This window comes from Aptenodytes forsteri, unplaced genomic scaffold (assembly GCF_000699145.1).
Source record: "Aptenodytes forsteri isolate BGI_AS27 unplaced genomic scaffold, ASM69914v1 Scaffold349, whole genome shotgun sequence".
Taxonomy (NCBI): Eukaryota; Metazoa; Chordata; class Aves; order Sphenisciformes; family Spheniscidae; genus Aptenodytes; species Aptenodytes forsteri.
This window is the reverse complement of record NW_008794452.1, coordinates 3,665,952-3,689,197: the sequence shown is the minus strand read 5'-3', so window position 1 is coordinate 3,689,197 and position 23,246 is coordinate 3,665,952. Positions and strand designations below refer to the sequence as shown.

Here is a 23,246-nt window from a genome sequence, read left to right as displayed (position 1 = left end):
AACAATTTTGTGTGCCTGATTCTTTATGCTTTCTTTAAAATACAGAACATGGTGCCACCAGATGATTTTAGGTATCCTGACTTTTTGAAGCAGATCTGGACTGTGAATGAAACGTTTATTCAAAGATTGCTGACTTTCCCATCTGGAAGACTTCCCGTGGAGATCGCTAAGTAAGTGATGTTGAGGAAAGAAGTTGTCTTTTATGATTTTACTTATGAATTGGGCATTAATGGGGTTTTGTACATACATAGCAAAGCTATTTTTAATTACTGATTTTATTATGCGCAGAGCTTTTGCTGTGCGTTCATTGTCATGCTTGTCAAGTAGTTTAGATCCTTTAGTCTGTGTCATCTCTGTCACAGTTTAGATGACTATACAAGATTAAATTAAGCATCTAGTTGCACATTGAAAAATAACAGTACATGTAAAGGAATGTGAGAACAACTCAAAGATTATTGCTTCTACTTTAATAAAGGAGGATGTAAAGAAATCAAAAACAAATGGCAAGACTTGCTTTGAATTGAGCTGTCTTAAGCATTGAGTCTTGAATGGAGGCTTTATCTAGTGTTGTTTAGTCATATTAAAGTCAGAGTTCCATCCTTTTTACAATGTAATTTATTAGGGATTAAATACAGGTTTTTTTTATTGCAAATGCTAATTAGTAAAAAGAAAACAAAATAAATGTAACTTATTTCATATGAACAATTTCAGTGAAATTGATGGAACATTCTCCTCAGCTGGGTGCCTGAATGGGAGCTTTTTGGCTTTGAGGTAAGTGGTCAGGCTTTTAAACAAGTATTGTGAACAGAATTAGTGGTGGCTGCCTTTCTAGTGTCTCATTTCAACTGTAATGCCTTCCCAGTATTTCCTTATCTTACTGTTACTCCGATAGCCGCAGTTTAAACTTCTAGCTCCTTTACTGCCATATGGTTTGTCAGCTGGCCGAAATGCAGCATGTCTTCTGCCAGTCTTTGGAAGTGTGTGCCACCTGGCTGCTACCATATAAGCCAGCAAATCTCATTACTTCTCAGCCACAGTTTATATATAATTGACAAGGGGAATATATTGCATAGGCTGGTTTAGATCCTAGTGTTTTTACACGATTGTCTTGCAGTTAGAGAAGATGTTTTTTTTCAGTTGCTTCAAAGGTCATGTAAGAAATGGAGGTCTGATACTGTGATCTCTCATGTTTTAATTCCTTAGTAAGTAGGGCTAAAAATTCAAGGTGGAAGAAATTCTTGAGTTGCTGAGAATACAGGATTCAGTCTTTTTCTCTGTTTTTTTTTTTTTTTGTCTGCAGCAATGATGATCATTACAAAACCAGCACTAGATTCTCAGGGGTTGATATGAATGCTGCTAGACTACTTTTTCACAAACTTATACAGCCTGACCACGCTCATATATCACAACAGGTTTGTGCTGCATATTTTCCTTATGTTTAGGATTATCTTTCTGTGTTACACCTATCCAGAAATACTATTGTTATGCTTGCTATGACCCTTTTAATAACTTTCATTTACTCAATAATATACTAACTGCAAATATGTAAAATTGTGTTGTGCCAATTAGGTAACACATCAACATATTGTATGTATCTGTATTTTAATATTTAATATACTGTCTTTTTTTCTAAATGTATAACAGTCTAGTTTAAACTCTTGATGATTGTTTTCTAGATTATTTTTTATCTAGATGGGTATTTGTTTGAATTCACAATTGCATTAGAATAAACTGAATTTTATGATGTGCTGTAGGTGGCAGCTAGTTTGGAAAAGAACCTTATTCCCAAATTGACCAGCTCCTTACCAGATGTTGAAGCTTTGAGGCTGTATCTCACTCTACCAGAATGCCCACTGATGAGTGATGCAAACAATTTCACAACATTAGCTATTCCTTTTGGAACAGCTATTCTGAACCTAGAAAAAGCTCCTCTGAAAGTTCTTGGTAAGAAACTGAATTCTTTACTATTAAAACTAAGGATCTCCAGATGAAAATGTATAGAAATTCCATCAGTGAGGACACGGTCTCAGCAACACCTGCTGTGTATTTACAGTGCTGTAGAATTCCCCGCTGAGAAAGTTAAGGGTTAACATTGCTTGATGCATAAAAAAAGACCTATTCTGTTGCTTCTGGATGAGTTAACTGGCCATCCACATGAATTCATCTGGTATTGTAATTTTTGGACTGATTCCATTTGGGAGGAATTAAACTCTGTAGTTCAGCGTATTTGATATGTGTCTTCGCACTTCAAAGTGAAAATTATGTGGTCAGACAGCTAACAAGCTCTAAGCAATTTACAGAAGTGTTGCAGAGCAGATGTTAAATCGTCTTTATTTTGACTACAGCACCTGTTTTGTTTCTTCTGAGAGGTTCATGTTTTCTTACTGATCCTAAGTTGTGGTCTTCAAATATGCAGCTGAGAATAGCTCTGTTTTTTAAATTCTGCTTCCTTACACCTTCTTACTGTGACTCCTGTCACCTGAAATTCAGCATAAAGAGTTCAGGTTTCAGAATATTTCCTTTTTAACTGGTATCTTTTTGAGAGGGTGCTTCATTCTTCCCCCAGTTATTTTTTGCCTTGTAAACCATCTCTTGTGTTTTTCAGTAGGTTTTGATGAGAGTAGAGAGCTTGTAAAGGCAAACTGATTATTTCTTTGAACTGTAGATCCTTTTTGTGTTGCTTCACTTTCCATTGCTCTCAGGATTGTTTGCTTAAGCCAGCGTGTCAGGATTTGAGCCATCTGTTTTTATGTCAAAAGTTACTTCGTGATACTGTTGTGTACTCTGGATGAACAGACTTAATTTAAAGAGTTGCTGTGTAACAATAGAGCATTTGAATAGAGGTTTCATTATTTATTCAGAGAGTAGTGTGTTGTTTAAAATTCTGCACCACTCTTGCTGTGTTAAACTTTTTTTTTTGAGAGTCTTTGGTAACTGACAAGTATACTTTCTAGTAAAACATGTTTTTTAGTTAAAAGGATAGTGTAACATAATGTTGTAGTGGCAAGTTTATTTGTTTACAAACACTAAGTTTGTGTGTTTACCATTTGTTGACAGAAAATTGGTGGTCTGTACTTGAACCTCCATTGTTCCTCAAGATAGTGGAACTCTACAAGGATGTTGTAGTCCACCTCTTGAAGTTGTGCAAGATTGGCATTCCGGCTTCTGAAAGAAGAATACTTACCAATTTTCTACACACGGCTTTCAGAGTTCTGGAAATATTGCATAGAGTATGTTTACGTCAATTTTAACCAATTACTTACCTGTTTGTTTTTGTCAGCATCTGTGTGCTGTGTAGTTGTTAAAAGAAGTTAAGTTACTAAAGAGTTTTAAATACTTAGACTTGCATCTGCAGAGATGTCTGTAGTTGTTCCATCTGGACCTGTGAACCATTGGAATTCTGCATTCCAATCTGACATGGTGATGGAATTACCTATTTTCTTGGGAACGCAGACTGACCCTGTCAATTGCATCTGTGAGGGTATGTTGCTTTCGAAAGAATTGCCTCTTAAGCTTGAAATGATAGCAAGTAAGACCACAAATGGAAGATAAGAGCAAGCTGTATTTTGAACAAGAAAGATCTGCGCAGTGTTACCAAGACAAACATACATTTTCTGATTTGTTTATTCTATTTGTTAGTATTGTAACTTAATTCATGAAAACTTACGAATTTATGAACTTTGAACAAAAATAGCCTAAATCATTTGGAGTAACCAGACTGGGCACATCACAGTGTATGATCTAATTGCTGCTGAGATTTCCCCTCCCACCCCCTGTTTTTTTCCCTCTGTAGTTTATTCTGGTCCTATGGCATTTTGTGTTTATAAAAGAGCATTTTAGGCACTCCTTAAGGTGCTGGTCAAGTACTGTATTTGTACAATCTAGCAAAATGGGCATAGGTGCCTAAATTGGACCTTTGTGTGCTATACGTATCAGCCCTCCTCCCCAAGCTGTCAGAAAGAATGGAAGAGATTTCTGCCTTGGAAGTTGGAATTTGTATGCTATGGTTTGCTCAGCTTTTCTTTATTCTTTATGGAGACCATCAAATTAAGGCTGAGAGTAAGACTGATTAGTAACTGTCTTGTGTTAGAAGTGCAGGACGTCATTACAGATTCCCCTATGGAAAGCTGTTGGTGTATAATAAATGATTATTTTGCTGCCTTTAGAATTTCTGCCACTGCTCAGGCTTGCAGTAGCTGTAAATCTTAACAGCTGAAGTTGATCTTAAAATCTTAAAGCCTCGTGGGTAATATGCTTGTTTAAAACTAGGTATTCTGGTTCCTTTTTTTTTTTTTTTTTTTCTAAACCCAGCTTTGACTGATACGTAACTACATTGTAGAAATAGTTAAATTTGTACCTACCCTGCCGCCCGGCTATTTATATTGGTACAGTCTTAATAATTAGCTGGTATGGACTAAAGTAAGAGGAAAAAATGGGGCGACATATCTGGGGTATTTAAGTTTTAGTATCTAGTGGTTTGAGGGGGGTGGGGATGGTGGGGGAGATGGTTAAGAAAAGTAGGCTTAGATTATCTGGTTATAAAGACAGAATTGGGGATCTTGCTGTTTTGGCAGTTAATGATGCTTAAGAGTCCTTGGGAAAAGAAGTGTGTGTTAGGAAAGTGTGGATGCTTCTGGATTAAAATTATACTGTAGAGACAAGCCTTTATATAAAGTTATTTTTCCATGTCTCTCTCTTTTTCTAAGCTTAATGTTTTTAAATAGAAACTGTTCCTCTGGTCATGGGTAATAGAGATAGTATTCATACTGTAAGTAAGAATAGAGTTCTTGAATCATAGTTCTTAAACTTGTGTAAATACAGGAACAAGTATTTATTCCATTGTATACATGAATATGTATATTCATCACTGTTCCTGTGAGATCGTGTGATGTTTCAGTGGACTCGATGATCTTATAGGTCTTTTCCAACCTCAATGATTCTATGATTCTATGATAATGTGGCAGCACTGTATTGTGCGATACTGTATGCTCAGTTAATCTTATTTTTCTTTGTGTCTTTGATGGGATTCTGAATAATCCATGTATCCATGTCTTTAACATTGTATTTTGCATTCTTGTAGGCACTGTTGTTTTTCTAGAATTTTTTTTAGTAGCTGGGTATCTGTGGCTGACATCAAATGCTTGAAAAACATGAAAAATGTCCTTTTGAAAACTGTTATACAAAGTGCTAATAAATAAATTGCACTTCTTTAGGTAAATGAAAGAGGGCAAGTTGTACAGTATGACAGATTTTACATTCATGAGATACAAGATTTGATAGATATCAGAAATGACTATGTCAACTGGGTCCAGCAGCAGGTATTTGGGATGGTAAGTTGTGTTGGTTTTTATTTGTTTTTTTTGTGCTTTTTTTTTTCCGCCCCCCATGTTTTGGTTTTGTCCCTGTAGAAGCCTGTAGATTCTCTAAATATGGGCACTTTCTTTTCATAAAAATATCTTCACAGGTCACTGATGCTGAACAGACTCCTCTTATGTCAGGTACTAGCTGAGGAAAACTTGTTAAGTAGGTGTACTTCTTGTAGGGTATCGTTCTTAGGACTGGCACTATTCAACACTTTAATCCATCAATTAAAAATTGGTTTAGAATGCTGTCACTTGAGACTTACCATGTCAAAAAAGTTAGGAAACTGATAACTCATGATAGGAAAACATCCAGAATAACCTGAATTGCTATATAAGATAGTCAATGAGAAAGCCGAAACTGTCTTGGAAAACTAAGTCTAAAAGCATAATAGGGAGTTACAGGGGACAGATAACTAACATAGTTTTCTACTTTGAGTATAGCAACAAGAACTGAGATAATTAATTCCTGGATCTGTAAACAGAAGAGTGGTAAGTGGGAGTAAATTAATGACTGTGCAGAGAATTAGTGGGTTGATAGGATTTTGCTGCACAGTTCTTTGACTTACGCTTTGAAAGAATATTGAGTTAAGTTAATATGCTTTCTCTAGCCACCTAAATTTAATTTTTTTGCAGTGGTACCTGGAAGGTCCTGAATGTGGGAGACCTACTTTTGCTGTATTTTAGGAATACAAAGCAAGTGATGCTGTCTACCAAAGAATTAAAATTGCAATGTAAAATAACAACAGCAGGGAGACTGGGGAGCGAGCGTAAAGAAATAATGAGTCAGTATTGGCAGTCACGACAGACATTTGTTTCAGCCAAGCTTGTCTGAAAAAATAATCAGTGTGTGATGTAGGCTGGTGTTGGTAGCTAAGAGGGGTGGTATACTAAATGAGATGTAAAAGCTAGGGATAAGCATTGCAGGACCTTGGAATTAGAGACAGGTTGTGTATTTGGAACAGAGAAGGGTATGCCAGCGAAGGGTACAGAAGTGATGGAATTTAAAAGATTATGACCTTTGCAACTTTGCTGTAAGTGGATGTAAACAAACCCAAATTACCTATGTCGTGATCAGAGAAGAAAATGCTGAATATGGGAAAATGAGAGCTGGAAAATTGCTTTGTAATGAAAGTCTTAAGCTCCATTTGTTAATTAATTTGGAAGATTGAGCAGTAGTTTGACATTACTGTGAAAATACTAGATACCGAGTTTCCCTTTAGTCATCATTATTTTGTCATGCATTTGTGCAGTTTCAAGTTCAGCAGAAAAAGTTATTTTGATTTATTATAGGACTGAAAGAAATTCCATGGCCTTAGTCAGATCTCCTTCATAAATGGTTTTGATGGCCTTTTCCTGCCTTCATGTCCACTAGTTTCTTGTGTTCTTGCTTTTAAAATAAGAAGCCCTACTTGCCTATTGAACCAGTAATAATAAATCAAAATTTCTTTTGCTAGTGTAATTTTTATTGTCTGAACTTGAGGCAAAACTGTTTGCTCAGTTCCTTAATTAAAACATGGAGGGGAAAATACAGAAGAAAAGAGAATCTCAGAAGTATACAGAGTATTCTCAGAGAGAAACTCAGAAGAAAAAACTTCTATTGTTTCAACAACAGAAAAATGAGTGGGGAAAAACTGAAGGTACTAAATAACCAACTATTGATTTGAAGAGGTGTTCTTGAGAATACAGCTTAAAGGAGTTGAGAAAAACCCTTTGAATTAGGAATTAATAATGATAGATACAGTAGGAGTACAAAATTGCATAAATCTGTCTGTGACCAACGGGGTACTCAAATCTGATGTTTCCTGTAGGAATTAGGGGTGGAGATAGAAAGCAAAGTATTCTGGCCATCACTTTGTGAGCCATGGATGTCTACATATTTGACTTCTGAGTCTCATATATATTCAAATTTAAAATTTGTTAGTTTGTCATTACCTTTTATTCATTTTCTGTTTTCTGCCTACTGGGTGGAAATGAACTTAGCTTTCAGTGCAGGATAAGGAGGGTAACATGGCACCAGATGGGTAACTTGGTTTCTTAGCACAGTTGATCGAGCTTGTGGAAGTCTCCACGCAGTCCCAGCCGTATGTATTGGTCTGTCTCAAATTTCAGGAGTCAATTGCTTTTCTCATATCTTATCTTATCATAGACCCAAATGATTTGTGAGACTTTATGATAAAGTGGTGGGGTTCTTTTGTATTTTTAATTTTTTACTCATTAAAAATGTTTTGCATTTAATTTGACATGCTACAGTCATTTGAGACTGAAAATACATAAGTAAAAGCAAATGTCATATATTAGTGTATGGAAATAAACATTTTAAATGTTTAATTTTTGCATCCAAGAAAACGTGATACTTTAATGGTCCTTTTTTTAAAGACTGATATATAGGGTGTTGAAAGGCATGGTTGTGTTTGGTAGATTAATTAGAATGTTTATGGTTGATACTTATTTCTCAGTAAACGTTCTCTTGGGGGGCGAAGCTGTAGATAAATATTTTTAATTCTACATCAGAGATAAGTAATTAATGCAGACACTAATGCTGCTTTTTCATCTTAATTATTGCTGCCTTTGTGCAAATGCTGTCATAGGATGTCAACCATGGATTAACTGAGGTAAGATTAGTTGCAGTCTGATTTCTTTTGCAGAATGTAAGGAAATCAGAAATATGAATGTCAAGGATTGTCTGATGTGTTCTATTGAGCATAAAGCTTTAAGTTCATATGGCTGTAATCTGAAAAGGTTTTTGTGGGGCAAAAATACATAATTCTTTGTAGTGCAAATTCAGAGCAGCATCTGAAAACAAGGACTACTTTGATGATATCTACTAGCCGTAATAAAAGTTCTGAAATTAAAATGTACAAAGTGAGAGTGGTGTTTGTGTGTGTTTTGGGTTTGTGTGGGGTTTTTTGTTTGTTTTTTTCTGAAGTACTAAACAATTGAAAATCTACTTAATTTTCCTAAGATGCTTTGGTCCTGCATTGACAATGAGTGAAGAATTCTTTCTCTTTTCAGTAAAATAGATGTATTAAATGAGTACTATTGCAATGGCTTCTTTAACCATGATTATGGTTTTTAAATAAGCAGAGATATGACATGGTTCTTTTCATTCTAGTTAACAGATATTCCTGTTACAATTTGCACATATCCATTTGTATTTGATGCCCAGGCAAAGACAACTCTCCTACAAACAGATGCAGTCATACAGATGCAGGTAAGAGTCTCATTTTTTTAATATTACGAATTTTCTTTTTTTCTTTAGTTGGGGGTCTTGGGGGGTTGCTGTTGGCATCTATCTTGTTAGAGGCAGCAGCCAGTTACTTTTAATTTCTTATTTTGATGGGACTTAGGAGCTGGTGCTGTTCTTAAGATTGGTAGTATCAGAGAGGCAACATGTTGGCACCACGTGAATATCTAGTGTACACCTAATTTCTCATTTCATCTGTTTTGCCACCTTCAAAATACTGCTAAACTCTGAAGTCTGATGGGTGTCTGCAAGGCAGTAGAAAAGAAGCTTATCTTGAAAATCTAGCATCTACTTGGGATAGTGGGAGTAGGTTTCCTGATCTTGCAGTTTGCAGAAGTTTTTGGCTCTTTTCCTGTTAAATGCAATTATATGTTACTCCTAATTTGTTCACTTACGTTTTAACTAGAGACTTTCCTAGAAATTAGATACTTGATACAAACAATTCTATATCTTGACCCATATCTCTTGTCTAGAGATAGGTACAGTAGACAACCCTAAAGTAAATGAGAGGATCTTACGTGTTTTCATGATTCTCTAGGTAGAACTGAAACCAGTGTGATGTGGTGAGCTATACTTTTGTTTAATGTCTGGATTTTTTTTTTTCATAAATATAATCTATACCTGTTCAGTTGCTGTAAGGGTATAATAAAACAAATTCTTAAAAAAGTGAAGGAAGAATGGACACTACAGCAACAGTAACAGCAGTAAGAGTACCAGCCCTCCCCCAAGTTTATAATGTTTAACATAATAAAAGTTACTGTTCTGAGTCTGAAATTAAACGGAAATGATAAGTCATGCTCAAGTAATGGGCTCATGTAGAAAAATACTAGCTTGCTTTTGTAGTTTGTAAGAAACAGTTTCTTACGCCTTTAAAAATGTATATACTCAGGCAATACCAACATTTGATATAAACTCAGGGAAATGTTCACATTGAATGTTTCTATTAACAATATTAAATAGTATTAAAACACTCAAACTTTCAAGAGTTCTATGCCATATTCAGAACACTTGCAACAGTATTTTGTTGTTGAACAACTGTAATACAAAAATTACAATACAAATGAAATAGATTAACAAATCACTTTTCATTCTGTGAATTAGTTTTTAATGGATGTTTTCATGCCAGATTTATATTAAATAGCTTGCTCTTCATTAGATAAAGTGCAGTATTTTTTTGCTTCCTTTTGTTATCCGAAGTATTTTGACTGGAATGTCAAAAACTGTATTCTAAGACTTCCCTGAACATTAGCATTGATGAGGCTAATGGGTAAAGGAAAAATATTTCCTGAGATTAAAAATTTCCTGAGATAAAAGGAATATGAAGAAAATCTGGGCAAATTCAGTAGCTCTCATAATAGCTATTCCCACTCGTGTCTTCTGCGCTTTTTAAGACAAGACTGATGGACATTTAATGTTGACAGGAATCTTATGTTACCTACTGACACTTTCACTTTGTTTTTTTTTTCCAGATGGCTGTTGATCAGGCTCACAGGCAGAATTTGTCTTCTCTCTTTCTGCCAGTATTTGAATCTGTCAACCCATGCCTGATATTAATGGTACGGAGAGACAATATTGTAGGAGATGCTGTGGAAGTCCTAAGGAAAACAAAGAATGTAGACTACAAGAAGCCACTCAAGGTATTATCAGTGCATATTGCTCAAAGTGTCTTTCACTGACGTGCAAGTAATTGAGAATATTTTTGGACAAATCTTGTTTCACAATCCGTTTTTAATTCAGTGCTAACTGAATTGTGTGTTTCAGGTTATTTTTGTAGGGGAAGAAGCTGTTGATGCTGGAGGTGTTCGCAAAGAATTTTTTTTGCTCATCATGAGGGAGTTGTTAGATCCCAAATATGGAATGTTCAGGTATTATGAAGAGTCCAGGCTGATCTGGTTCTCTGATAAGGTAGGGTGCGAACTATAGTCATTAATTTTCTTTTAACTTGCAATATTTATATTAATAATGTATGAACATAGTCGTTTGTAGTAGTTTTATTTCAAGAGGAGAAACTGAAATAAGTATTCTCAAAAAATGTTTATTTTTGTCATTGTTAGATCAAAACTTTCCCCTTCTGTTTTTGCCCATTCCTTACTTCTTACCTGTTGTCCCCAACCCAGACAAGTTTAGCAGGAAGAAGTGCCAGCCAGAGTAAACTGATTGCAAGAGCAGAATTGGTAAATCAATGTGGTAGAGAAAAATTCTTGAAGTGGCATGTTGAACAGGTCTTCCTGTGTTCAGTCACATTTATGGGTCTGTTTCGTTAGGTATTCATCTGGTCATACTTTCTCGAAAGTTTTGATTGCTGACTTTTTAGTCCTCTTTCAGAGAAAACACTGACTAGGGTGGCTATATCACAAATACCTGAATGTTAACATTCCCACAGTTGTGTTTTAAGCCTTGGCTATTAACTCCAAGGGAGTCAGTAGTGACCACCTCCCTCATTCTCCCAAAAATACTATTTGAAAAAATTGACATATATTTAAGCACTCGATAGTGCAATAGTAAGTCACTGATAAAGACAGAATCTTATTGCAGTACTTTCAGCAGTATGCATCACTTGTAACACAAAATATGTTGTATCTCAACTTTTTTTTTTTAAAGTAGAAAGAGTTCCGTTTCCTTGGATTTCAGTCTCTCAGCTGGTTAAAATTTTATCCTGTTTTCCTCAGTACTTATAGATACATACATATTTAAAGAAAATATAAATGAAACTCAGATTATACTGCACTGTACGCTTTTTTTCTGGACTCTGCAAGATTAAAATAACTTATTTATTTTAAACCATGTTGTCTGTTTTCTGTTCTTAGACCTTTGAAGACAGTGACTTGTTTCATTTGATTGGTGTTGTCTGTGGGCTAGCAATATATAATTTTACTATTGTAGACCTTCATTTCCCTTTGGCTTTGTACAAAAAGCTATTGAATAAGAAACCATCCCTGGATGACTTAAAAGAGTTGATGCCAGATGTTGGCAGGTAAGCAAGAAAGAAAAGTGAGCGTTACTAGGAATTAATTTTTAATTCCACATTTTCCTTTAAGAACATAAAGAAAATGTGTTATTTTCAGAGTAACTTGCAGCCATCATGTAATTTGAGAAAGGATATATGCTGTTGTTAAACACTTGCTTCTAAATGCTTGGGTTTAGTACTCGTCTTCTGTTTTATTACCCTACAAGAATTTTAGGGGAAAATAATATGTGAAACTCAAAACCTTTGAGTTTTAGCCATTAATTTTATAAGTCTAAGTGTGAACATAATTTTAGTTCTGAACAGCTTATTTAGTCCATCAAGGAAATGTTTTTGCTTATTTCAGACATAAGTACATGCTAAATATCTGCCCTTGAGTAGGGATGTGAATAGCACTAACACATAGGAGGTTCAAACGAGTGGAAGTGGACGTTTGATTGCCTCAGTGTTGGGAATGCTAAAGTTTTCATAGATTCAAGGAGAGATCAAACAAGTTAATGGAAGAGCCCATCAATGGTTATGAAGTACTTACTGCCTCTGGTTTGGGAATCCCTTAGCTGAAGACTAGGATATGAATCTTCTGTCTTCACACCTGGAGATAATCAAAAGGAAATAACAGTACAAGTAATAGCAAAATGATTGCTTGAGATTTTCCAACACTGCACAAAGTGCAAGTCAATGAACTAATAAATGAAATAACAGTAGAAAGACTTTTTTCTTTAAACTGGAATTATCAAAGCATAAAGAATACTTCAGGAAAGTAAGTTCATCTTTCTTTCCACTGGTACAAGTACTTTGTAACTTATTTTGCAGGGGAATGCAACAGTTACTGGACTATCCAGAGGATGACATAGAAGCAGCATTTTGTCTTAATTTTACTGTAAGTTTTATATAGTGTTTATGTAAGTGTATATACTGTAAGTGTTTATATAGTATTTCTTATCAAGCTTATACCATCTGTTAGAACTGCCTCTGATGGAGTGCTTGAGCAAAAGCATCAACTGATGATTCCCATGAATTTTAGCATCTGTGTCTGCTGTTCATGTTGCTGTTAGCTAAGTGGTGGGAAGAAGTACTCTACGCAGTAAATAGGATTTATACTATTTCTGTTTGTTTTAAATAGATCACTGTGGAAAACTTTGGTACAACAGAAATTAAAGAGCTTGTTCCTAATGGTGCTGACATTCCTGTAGTGAAACAAAATAGGTGAGTTTTATGGGTCACAGGGTAGTTCAGTGTTGCTGTCTGCCTTGGGAATGTAACTGAGCTGCTACAAATATCCTTTGCCAAGCTGTTACACTAATGTTGGAGGCAAAACTACTTTGCTTGTTTTTCCAAGCTGTTCTCGTGTATTGTTAAAATAGCTATTGTATTTAAGGATTTGCCAGCTGTGGAGAAGCTATCTAATTTTACTCGGAATGTGTAATATTTCTTTTTCACTTTAAACTTAGAAGTATTTTGAAGCTCTTAGGGCCCATTTTGACTACATGGTCTTCATTTTAAAAGATTAAAAATGGTTGTGGTTCTGCAGGAAGTTATATATAATTGGAGTTTAGCGAGTAATGATGAAAACTTCAACCTAGATGCCATTATATGGCAACTGTTCATATATGAAATACTATTTCAGAGAAGTCTTCTCTTTGTAGAGTAGATAAATTAATCTAATGTTACCTAGTGTTACTGTCAGAAGAGTGTGTGAGGGGTGGGTTTTTTTTTCCTTGGTCAAGGATTCTGTTACTTTGATTTATAAAAGCAGCCTCTCCCAGCCTTTGTTACCTTTCTGCTCCTGTGGGATAGGCAGAATATATCTGGTGGTGCTTTTGTTCCTTTTTGCAGAATACTACCGTTTTCCTGTCTCTCTCTGTCCATTCCTCTCATGTATTCCTGTCTGTCCTTTAATCTTCGTGATTTCTCTGTGCTTTTACTTCTCCCAGAGTAACGGGAGAATCAAATGGAAAGAACATACTCTATGAGAACAGAATGCATCTAGGCCGTGCATGGTAGGAATGAGGGAGAAAATGCACCTCTAGGCGTCTTCCTAGAGGGCACATGTTTTGGGCAACATTTTCTGTAACTACCTAGGTCTGTTGTAGAGGAAAGAGTGATGATAGAAGATTCTGAGGGTATCATAAGCCTGCACATAACCATGTGCAGTGACGGTACCTCCCAGAGGGCACATGTTTTGGGCAACATTTTCTGTAACTACTTAGGTCTGTTGTAGAGGAAAGAGTGATGATAGAAGATTCTGAGGGTATCATAAGCCTGCAATAACCATGTGCAGTGACGGTACCTCCCACAGTTGAGTGATTTTTTTTTTTTTTTTTTTTAAATCCTCCTGACTTATCCTACCATTAAGAACTGCAATCACTACCTATACCTGTTGCACTTTTTTTTTTTTTTTTTACAATCCTTGGCTTGTAGCTGAGGATTTGTGATACTTTATCTTAAACACGACAGCTTTGAAGTTCTGTGCTGGTGGTTTGGTGTTCTGTCACAAAGTGGAAGTAAAATTGGAGTTGTATTACAAGAAGAGTTTCAAGGTGCCTGTGGAATGTATGCTGCACTGTTGTCACCCGTTGTCTTGCAAAAATGAAGAATTCCTGTTTCTCAAGATCCAAATATTTCATGATGCTTTAATTCAGTTTTAAAAATATTAACATAGAGTACAACAATGCTAATTAATTACTATGAATTTTTTCTGGAGCAGCCTTTCCTTCCACTCTTAGTATTACACAAGTTACTTGCCTCTCTGGTAATTACATAGTGTGCATAAAATGGATATCTCATTGAGTGCTGGAAGAGGAGGAGCGTGATTCACCACTCTGCTCATCTCCAGTATTTTCAGTTCAACAACTTTAATAAATGTATCATCAAAATGTGTTTAGATAATTCTTTAAATTATTGGTGATGTTATTCAAATACTGTGGAAGTTGTTCAAATACTGTAGGTTTTCACAGAGAATGTATGTTGGTAGGATAACTGTAATCCATAACTGAAGTCACTCTGCCAGTGTAGAAATGATCAGTGTTAACTAGGATTGATTATGATTTTCTTTTTAATTACCATTTTAATCATAAATACTGTATCACATCAAGGAATTTTGGTTCTCTCCCTGAATGCTGTGGAAGAAGCTATTTCCAACAAAATACGAGAACTGCTTGTACCAAAGCACAGATGACAGGCAGTCTGTTTTTCAGTATCCTAGCTCCTTTGCACTGATCTTTCTACTGTATAGGACTCAAATGTCCGTTTGAAGTTGATTTGCATTTTCAGTGCAGATGTGGTAATCTTTTTAATTAAAAAAAAAAAATACAACAGTGAGTTTAACTATTCAGTTTCAGGACACCGCATGTAACTCAAGCCTTTAAGCTTGTTGCCATTCAGTCCAATTCACTGCAATGCATACAAATAAGAGCATTATTTATTTCAGGCACTATAAACGTTTCTAAATGTTACTGGTTTTCTGTTGCACGTTACAGACTGTCTTGGGGGGCATGGAGGGGAAATACATTTATGTTCCATTTTCATTGAGGTTATCTTCACTATGGTTGTAACACAAAGCAGAGAATATAATACATTAGGATCCTTTTTGCTTAACTTTCAATGCTGTGTTCTATACAGAAATGGCTACTGGTTTATTGCTAGATTGAAAAAATGTGTCTTTGTTTTTTTTGAAATTGAGAAACCCCCCCCCCCCCCCCCCTTCTTTTTTTCTTCTTTGTGCAGGCAAGATTTTGTAGATGCATATGTGGATTACATCTTCAATAAATCTGTGGCTTCCTTATTCAGTGCATTCCATGCAGGCTTCCACAAAGTATGTGGAGGTAAAGTTCTTCAGCTCTTCCAGCCCAGCGAGTTGCAGGCAATGGTGATTGGGAACACAAATTATGATTGGAAAGAACTGGAGAAGGTAAGAACCATAGTTAGCTATTTGTTTCATATATTCTTAATTTCAAGATGCAAAAGCAAGATCTTGAAGTGTCCTTTTGAGCTCTGTTTTAATTAATGTGACTTCTGTCCTTGATTGGATTGACCGCATGAGTGAGGAACTTTTTTTAAAATATCAGTGAATGAAGACACTAAAATATTATTTACCTTCCTGCTTAAAGATTTTCCATCTAATTTCTGAAGGAAATCAGACTTAGAAGGAGAGGAAGAAAAATCCACAGAACCAAAAGGCAGCTGTATACAATGTACTATGTTAGAAGGGGAAAGTGAACAAAACGCACACAGTTAATAAAAGTAAATATTCTTGATTGCCAAAACTCGCTGTGAGACTTTGTCACTACTTTATTGGGATTGAAAATGCTTTGGAGTGCATACATGTGTCCACACAGTTGAAGTCAGACTGAACAGCTGAAGAAAATTGACCAAGGAAAACAGTAATATGTCACTTGCAGTATCCCTTTACACAAACCGCATTCATTCTACTTCAATGTCAGATTATCCTACTAGTTCTGTGTGCAAACAATAACCTCATTTCCTGCTCATTTTAGAATACAGAATACAAAGGAGAATACTGGGCAGACCATCCTACAATTAAAATATTCTGGGAGGTTTTTCATGAGTTGTCTTTGGAGAAGAAAAAACAGTTTTTGCGTAAGTATTTGAAACTACTTTGCAGAAGTTGCTGACTGAACAGGATGACTGTGATTTCAGGCTCTTGCTATAAGAGAGCAGATGTAAGTATTTGTCTATAATGATGTGATTAACTTTATTTGGAAGAAAAAAAAAAATCATAGTAGAAGAAATTGATTATGAGCTTGTCTCTGATTTTGCTGGGATTGTCCTGAATAATTGTGGGTGGTGTGCAGTTACAAGATCACAGTAGACCAGAGCAGCATTAAAAAATAAAACAGGAAAAAAACAAACCCCCCAAAAACCCCAACAACCTATACTGCTAGTGTCATTTATCTGATGACTAGGATTTTTTTTCTGTGTTTTGACATAAGGTTAACATCCTCCAGTTTTATTCATTGCACATAGGTGGAATTTTGGAGTTATAACTGATTGTAAATACCTCAAGGTACTGATATGAGTGGAAATGTACAGGAAAAAACCGAAGTCATGGAAGCTTCCTGTGAACAAGCTTTTGTTGAGAATAGATCATAGATTAGTTTCCAATTCTGATAAATTTCTTACTGAACAAATTCTCTGTATTTACAAGATGCTTGCAAATGCTCAGTAAAGGCATAGCCAGTGGATTTTAAATAACAAATTCTGATGCATTAAGAACATCCTACTCTTTTTTTTTTTTTTTAGGACTGTTTGGTTTCATATGCTAAAATGAAATGTTTTCCTTTTATATATCACTTGTTTTGTTACAGTTAAGAGTTCGTATGTGGAAGCTGGAGATTGGGTTAAGTCATTATTCCCTGTTTTTTCAAACTTATCAGAACAACTTCAGTGTGAAAAGCTAACCACTGCTGGAATAATTAAAAAATGCAAATAACGATTAGAACTGCATATATGACATAGACAATGTTAGTCTTAAACTACTTTCAAGACTTTGTTTGTTTGTTTTTTCTTGGCAGTGTTTCTGACAGGCAGTGATCGTATTCCAATTCTTGGAATGAAGTGTCTTAAACTAGTCATCCAACCAACAGGAGGTGGAGAAGGTTATCTTCCAGTAGCTCACACTTGCTTTAATCTTCTTGATCTTCCAAAATACACAGATAAAGAAACCCTAAAATCTAAGTTGATCCAGGCTATAGATCACTACGAAGGTTTCAGTTTAGTATAACTCCAGAAATGAGAGTTCTGTGTAATGTGGGATCATTAAACTAACTTCTTGTGTCTTTCTTGTGGTGGTAAATTCAGTGGATTAAATGATGGAGTTGATAATATAACTGATTATTTGCAAAAACGTTCAGTGGTACGGATATTCATGGGAGCCAAAAAACATTTACAAAAATGAGGAACTGTCTTAAATACATACCTTCTTGTACAGAACCATGTGGATTTTGCCATCTTACAATAAAAATGAGAGTATTGTGAGTGGGAGTCAAGTTTCACTAACATGAATTAACATTTCGCCTTATGCAAACAATTTGGCGTGTGAGTGCATGAGACTTGCTTAAGTTTTTCAAATGACTTAGTAAGAACATTTAACTTTTTCCCTGATAAATTCACTTGGTAACTTTTCATTTTGTAAATAATAAATTTTTGTGATAAAATAATTATGTTCCAATAGCAGTATGGTTTCTATTGCTTGTAATTGAATATGAGCTTATTTTCTGGCTTTTAACAAAAAAGGGACTACTCTGATTTCTGAAGATATATTTTTCTGGTTTGTTTTAAGAACCTTAATAATGAAAGTGATTGTTTAAGAGATGTTAATCTTCACAGTGTACAATCCATGAAGCAGTCACTTAGTGCCGATACGAAACTGCATACGATGGCATTTTTAATATGTGGATGGACAAACTGACTTAATACACTGTTTTATTTTTAAGGACTGATTCTGTAATTAAGTGGACACAAGTATTAAAGAGGTTAACTTATCATTTGAAACCTCTGCAGCCGTGTGTCAAAAATACAGCTTAAAAGAAAAAGATGCACCAGACAATTGTTGCTGTCAAGAGGTTAAACGTTTATTTTTAAATGCTGAAAGCATAGTTTATTGTTTCCAATAGAATTTTCACTTTTTCCAGATAAATGCATTTGAAATAACTCTTTAACACCCCTCTCCCCTTTTCTTAAGATTTTATTTTTAGTATAATTGCCCTGAGACAATTGTGCTTAGCTGGACACTTTTGGATTTGACTTTCCTTCTCTGGTTAAATTCCAGATTTTGTGGTGTTAATGCATATGTGACTTGCAGCTGTGAAACAAATATTTATTTTTTTTAGATTTTTAAATGCAGTGAAAAAATTCAAGCTATAATAAAAGACTTGAATGAAAACCTTTGTTGGTTGATGTGTATGGATGCTTGCATCATGCATATTTCTTCAGTTGGAGGGCAACTTTTGCGTGCATTAAATCAAAAGTACAGCTAGGATACCAAGATCTCATTTGAAAAGCAGGGAAATTAATTCATTGTAATAAATTGTATAACATGCAGTTTCTGTGCTGGCAGTAGATGTGGATATAATACAATCAGTCAGTACAGTTAAAATCATTCTTTTTTTCCTTAACACTGTGTTTTTACAGCTTTCTCATGCAGTGTAACCTCTAGTAATTTCTTTGTATGCAGCCCATATTCCATCTTTTCCAACATTTGTTACCTGGCTGGGAAATTCTCCCTCTTGTGAAAAACAAGAAACCAACAAATACTAAAGCAGCTTAATCTTACTGTACATGGAAGAAAGAAAAGGAGAAAAGAAAAAAAAAAAAAAGTATTATGCCTTCATTTTACCAGGTAATAATAAACCACTGTTTTTAAATTATGAAACACCAAGATTGCAAAGGCAAATATTCAAAAATTAGGAAGTGGCTAATGTAAAGCTGTCTTCTTCCTTTTTCCCTTGTGTATTACTACATGATCAAGTGTTGGCTTCTTTTTCTATGGGACTCTTGCTTCATTCAGTGTTGATGGTGTTCACTGAAAAATAGGGGGTTTTTATGTTCAGTTGTGCAGGGCCAAATCTGATTTAGTGTGTTATCATCTAAACCCAGCACTACATATATGCATTTAATTTCTCTGTGGGACTTTCTCTGATTTTTGCTGTATTGCATTTTTCATCAATACCAATCTGAAAGATGAGTAATAGCCTTACTCTGTAGATGAGGGGGTCTGAGACAGAATCCGAGCCATAGTTACTGAACACTTGCCAATTTTTGGTGCCCAATTTAGGATGTGCTAGAGAACTTAGATGTCCTTTATCTTTGAAGTGCAGTTATTGTTGACTAAAACTGCTGTGGCGATTACTTCATGTTGCTGCAAAAGTTTCTTCAGCATCAGCAAGACATATTTCTTACTCTCTTGGAACATTAGTGGACATTAGTAAGTGTTGGGAGGGTGGGACGTGTTTGAATGGTTAAATGTCACATTAAGAACCCACTCGCAGAGCATGGCTAAAGTCACTTACCTCAGGACAGCATTCACCTGAGACTTCTTTTTGCAGTTCAGGCCTTGGTTTTATCCACCTCTGCAAGAAGTGGAGTTGGGTCCTGCAGAGCATGATTGTATGTACTAAATGCTCCTGATTATCTTACAGGTGTTAGCTCAGTCTGTGCAGTGAGACAGGTGCCCTGTTGCAAAACAGACATTATCGACATAAGAAGGTAAAAGACTTTTATGTAGTACTAGAACAATTAATAGTCATTATATTACTTCTGTCAAGCAGTTTAATACTTTCTGCAATACCGTGTTGCCATTAGTTCTGTTAACAGTCATAACAGCCCTGTGAAGGATCTCCACAAAAGTTGTACACTGAAGTGTTCCCTTTGGCTGGAAAAAGGTGGGCAGCAGGAAGTGCTTTCTCTTTCTCAGATCAAGTATCATTTTGCATACAGTATTTGATGCTGTGCATCACATGAGAAAGGAGGAAAAAAAAAAATCCCGTGCTTTCTATGCTTAGCTAAAATAGCCATGGTGGTAATGAAGAAAGCCTAGAGCCTTCCTCCTTGTCAAATCTCCAATTAATCAGGAAAGCTTGCATACCACTTTTTTAAAAGGCTAATGCAAGCAACTGGGGGATAGTAGTAGTAGTTTGGGCTGCAGTGGGAGCAATTTACAATGATTAAAAATCTTTAAAGAAAATATTTTTGATAATTAGATTAGCATTTTGATAAAGATTCAGAATTACCACTGAAGAATGCTAGTTGCATGTCAAACTTGTATCCATCTCCATCATGGTTACTAAAGGAGGACTTGTCATAGCAGTGCAGTCGTGTACTAGATGTATTGCACCTGTCACGTGAGTACAAGGCTGAAGATTGAATTTGCATGACAGAACTACGCAGGCTATTTCAGCTACATGTATAGCAGAAGTTTGTCCCTCATTTTCCGGGGAAAACCTAAGAACGCTGTTGCCCTGCGCCAGTGTAGAACTATTAAAGCAGTGAGCCCTGCTTAAGCATAATGACTTGTCTCCTTTGGCACTTTATGGGAGTTATTACTACTAAGGTTATTAATGTAGAGCATCAAGCCGTGGTATTCCCTTCAAGAAGGTTTATATGCTAGTTTAAAAAGGATTTTGATTCATTGCACTGCTCTGCTGCAATAAACTTGATTTATCAGGAATAAATGAAGTTTAACGTAATCAAATATAAACCACTATAAAAGAGGGCTCTTTAAATAAATGCATGTGAGGTTCTGCAGTTAAGATAAATATGGAATAAAAGCTTTCTTTTAATAATAGTTTTCAGCATGATAAACTGGTATATAGTGAGCACCATAAAAATGGCTGTTTTTTCCATTGTGTAACCAGAACTATGTACTTGTATGTACTATGTACAACTGTCTTACTCAGTTGTTGAGGGGGGGGAAAAAAAGGAAGAACAAAGTTTGTTTCTCCTGATAAGTGACAGTTCCCATTGCTTACCAACTGGGTATTTCTTAATTGGTAGGTCAGTGTGGGGTTTGGGTGAACTAATCATCAAGCTACTATTTTTTTCTTTCAAGGTACTGTTCAGGTTTGTGTTGATCAGGTTTGGAGCAGTAACTTTAAAAACCTTACCTAGACCTCAAAAGGCTTAGAGCATCCTCTGTCACCTGCCATAGCCAGATTTAATACTACACCTTAGAGCCCCAAGAAATCCCCTTGACTGTTTTCCTGGAATATGTACACACTTAATAAAATAACACCACCAGCCATAGTTTTTATGTGCTTGAGTTCCCTAACCATTTGACTTGAGTCCTCAATTTTTTTCTTGAGGAAAGGAGCCTGTTCATGCCTATACGCATTACTTAACTCTGTGCTACCTGTTACACTGACTTCCTTTCTGCAAGCAGAGTATGATAAAACTTGTTAACTGCAAAACTTTGCCTCCCCATTTCTGCACTGATGCAGATCTGTTGAATGAAAAAGATGTCTTTTATCTTCTGACCATAAGACAACTGTGGGGGGGAAGCACCTAAAATGAACTGTGGCAATACTATAGGTGCACTAGAACTGTGTAAAAGTGTCATATGTACAGGCCTACTGGCCTCTTATTACCAGTAGACTGAACAGTCTGAGTTCCAGCATATCTCTTGGGTTTGAACATACTGTATTGATCTTTTACAAAACAACGAATAATGTGTTGCTGATGCCAGGAGCGTGAGCAAAGAACTTGCGTGGGCTAGGGTAGCAGTCAGCATTTTTTTTTTTTTTTTTCTCCAGCCAAAGGCACATGCATCAGTCTCAGATTATTAGAAAGGAAAATGAGGTTTATGAATCTTGTTCACATAGGAACTACAGAGCTATTATGTTCAGCATAGTGTGTGTGGTGCTGATGGGGATCTTTATCTCACCAAGGCTCCCGGCTAGTCTTATCAACGGGTCATTCCCAGAGCACATGAATCCTACACTGTGCCATGCCTGGGGGGCTGTGAATGTCTACAGGTATTCACTGCTTCCCCCCGCATGCCTGATTACTTGAGGAATTTCAGTGAGGAAACAAAAGATTGTTATATGAAGACTTAAGTTTGAGTAGAGTGCAAAACTTAAGTTTCCTTCCCTTTTTTGAGCAGATACACCAGCTTTTCCATTAGAAGGAACAGAGGTGGCAGACTGTAGCTAAAAACCAACTTCCTATAGAAATTGTATTTGCCATGTCTCTGAAAAATTTTAAAGGTGAAACTAATTTAATTATTTGTGGCTTAATTCTGCACAGAGGCTATGTGGGTGCACCTGCTAGCAGCAGTGCTTGAGTACTCTGGGAGCTACGTACAGCATCTCAACAAGCCTGAGGCTATCTACTGGCAAGGTATGAATGTCGTAATGCACTCTGAGGTGCCAAGACTAAATTGGCAATAAACAAAGGAGGAGGGTAACTGAGGAGATAAGGGAGATCAATACTATCTTTACATGAGGGAGTAGTTGGAATAGACCTACAGCAGTTCGGAGGAGTTCTCTGCTGCCCACGCACTGGCCATGTTTTGGCTGCATCTGGCTGCATGGATCCAGATGCTCTGGAGCAGAGTCTGTTAATGCAGAGGTGAGCGTAGTCCAGTGCCATGTAGGGTATTGGAGATTCCTGTAGCCTCCTCTCTGTTGGTGTGGATGCCTAGAGAAGTTTTAAAGGTTGGGGTAAGAAGGTAGTGATACCCCACTGTAAGGACTAAGAGTAATCCTCTTTAGCGTACAGTGTTTCAGGGCTAGTTGCTGCATGGAGCCCAGCGCAGGGATGCGTAGCGGCTTCTGTAGAACAGCTGCAGAGCAAGAAGGGGCTGAGTTGGCATCAGTGCCTCTAAGGGCTGCTTTGCGTGGTGCTACTGGAGCCCCGAGCAGCAGGGGAGGGAGCTGAGCTGGGCTCCCGGCAGCTGCAGCTCACCTGTGTGCAGGTTAGCTTTTATTGCAATGTCCCATCTTAAAACTGACTGATCCTTGCAGCCGGCAGGAACCAGGGCCGTGCAGTCATTGCATGCTCACCCGAAGGGTGCAGTGCAGCCTTAAACCACTTCCCCTTGCTGGCGAAAGGCCTCTCCCTAAGTTCCCTCAATTCCCCGAGTTAATGGTCAGGAGAGCGCATTTAGAACCGGGCGAGGAGCTGGCCGCCGCACCAGCTGGCTAGTTTCGGGAGGGGC

The 23,246-nt window shown here is 36.5% G+C and overlaps 1 protein-coding gene across 4 annotated transcripts in view; it reads left to right on the top strand.

Annotated features, from left to right (window-relative positions):
- Positions 1-18,869, top strand: part of HERC4 (HECT and RLD domain containing E3 ubiquitin protein ligase 4) — a 36,687-nt gene extending 17,818 nt beyond the window's left edge. For 2 of the 4 annotated variants that reach the window (XM_009290524.2, XM_009290523.2), the window contains exons 10-25: positions 46-170; positions 712-771; positions 1,301-1,412; positions 1,755-1,944; positions 3,058-3,230; positions 5,214-5,330; positions 7,952-7,975; positions 8,476-8,574; positions 10,077-10,244; positions 10,369-10,512; positions 11,415-11,581; positions 12,386-12,452; positions 12,696-12,778; positions 15,299-15,482; positions 16,069-16,171; positions 17,107-17,569. In XM_009290524.2, coding sequence (XP_009288799.1) covers positions 46-170; positions 712-771; positions 1,301-1,412; positions 1,755-1,944; positions 3,058-3,230; positions 5,214-5,330; positions 7,952-7,975; positions 8,476-8,574; positions 10,077-10,244; positions 10,369-10,512; positions 11,415-11,581; positions 12,386-12,452; positions 12,696-12,778; positions 15,299-15,482; positions 16,069-16,171; positions 17,107-17,315 — 2,025 coding nt within the window. In that variant the 3' untranslated portion in view covers positions 17,316-17,569. Of the gene's footprint in view, positions 1-45; positions 171-711; positions 772-1,300; positions 1,413-1,754; positions 1,945-3,057; positions 3,231-5,213; positions 5,331-7,951; positions 7,976-8,475; positions 8,575-10,076; positions 10,245-10,368; positions 10,513-11,414; positions 11,582-12,385; positions 12,453-12,695; positions 12,779-15,298; positions 15,483-16,068; positions 16,172-17,106; positions 17,570-18,767 lie in introns of those variants that run through there. The other 2 variants (XM_009290527.2, XM_009290525.2) reach the window with 2 other exon arrangements.
- Positions 18,870-23,246: the final 4,377 nt, after the last annotated feature.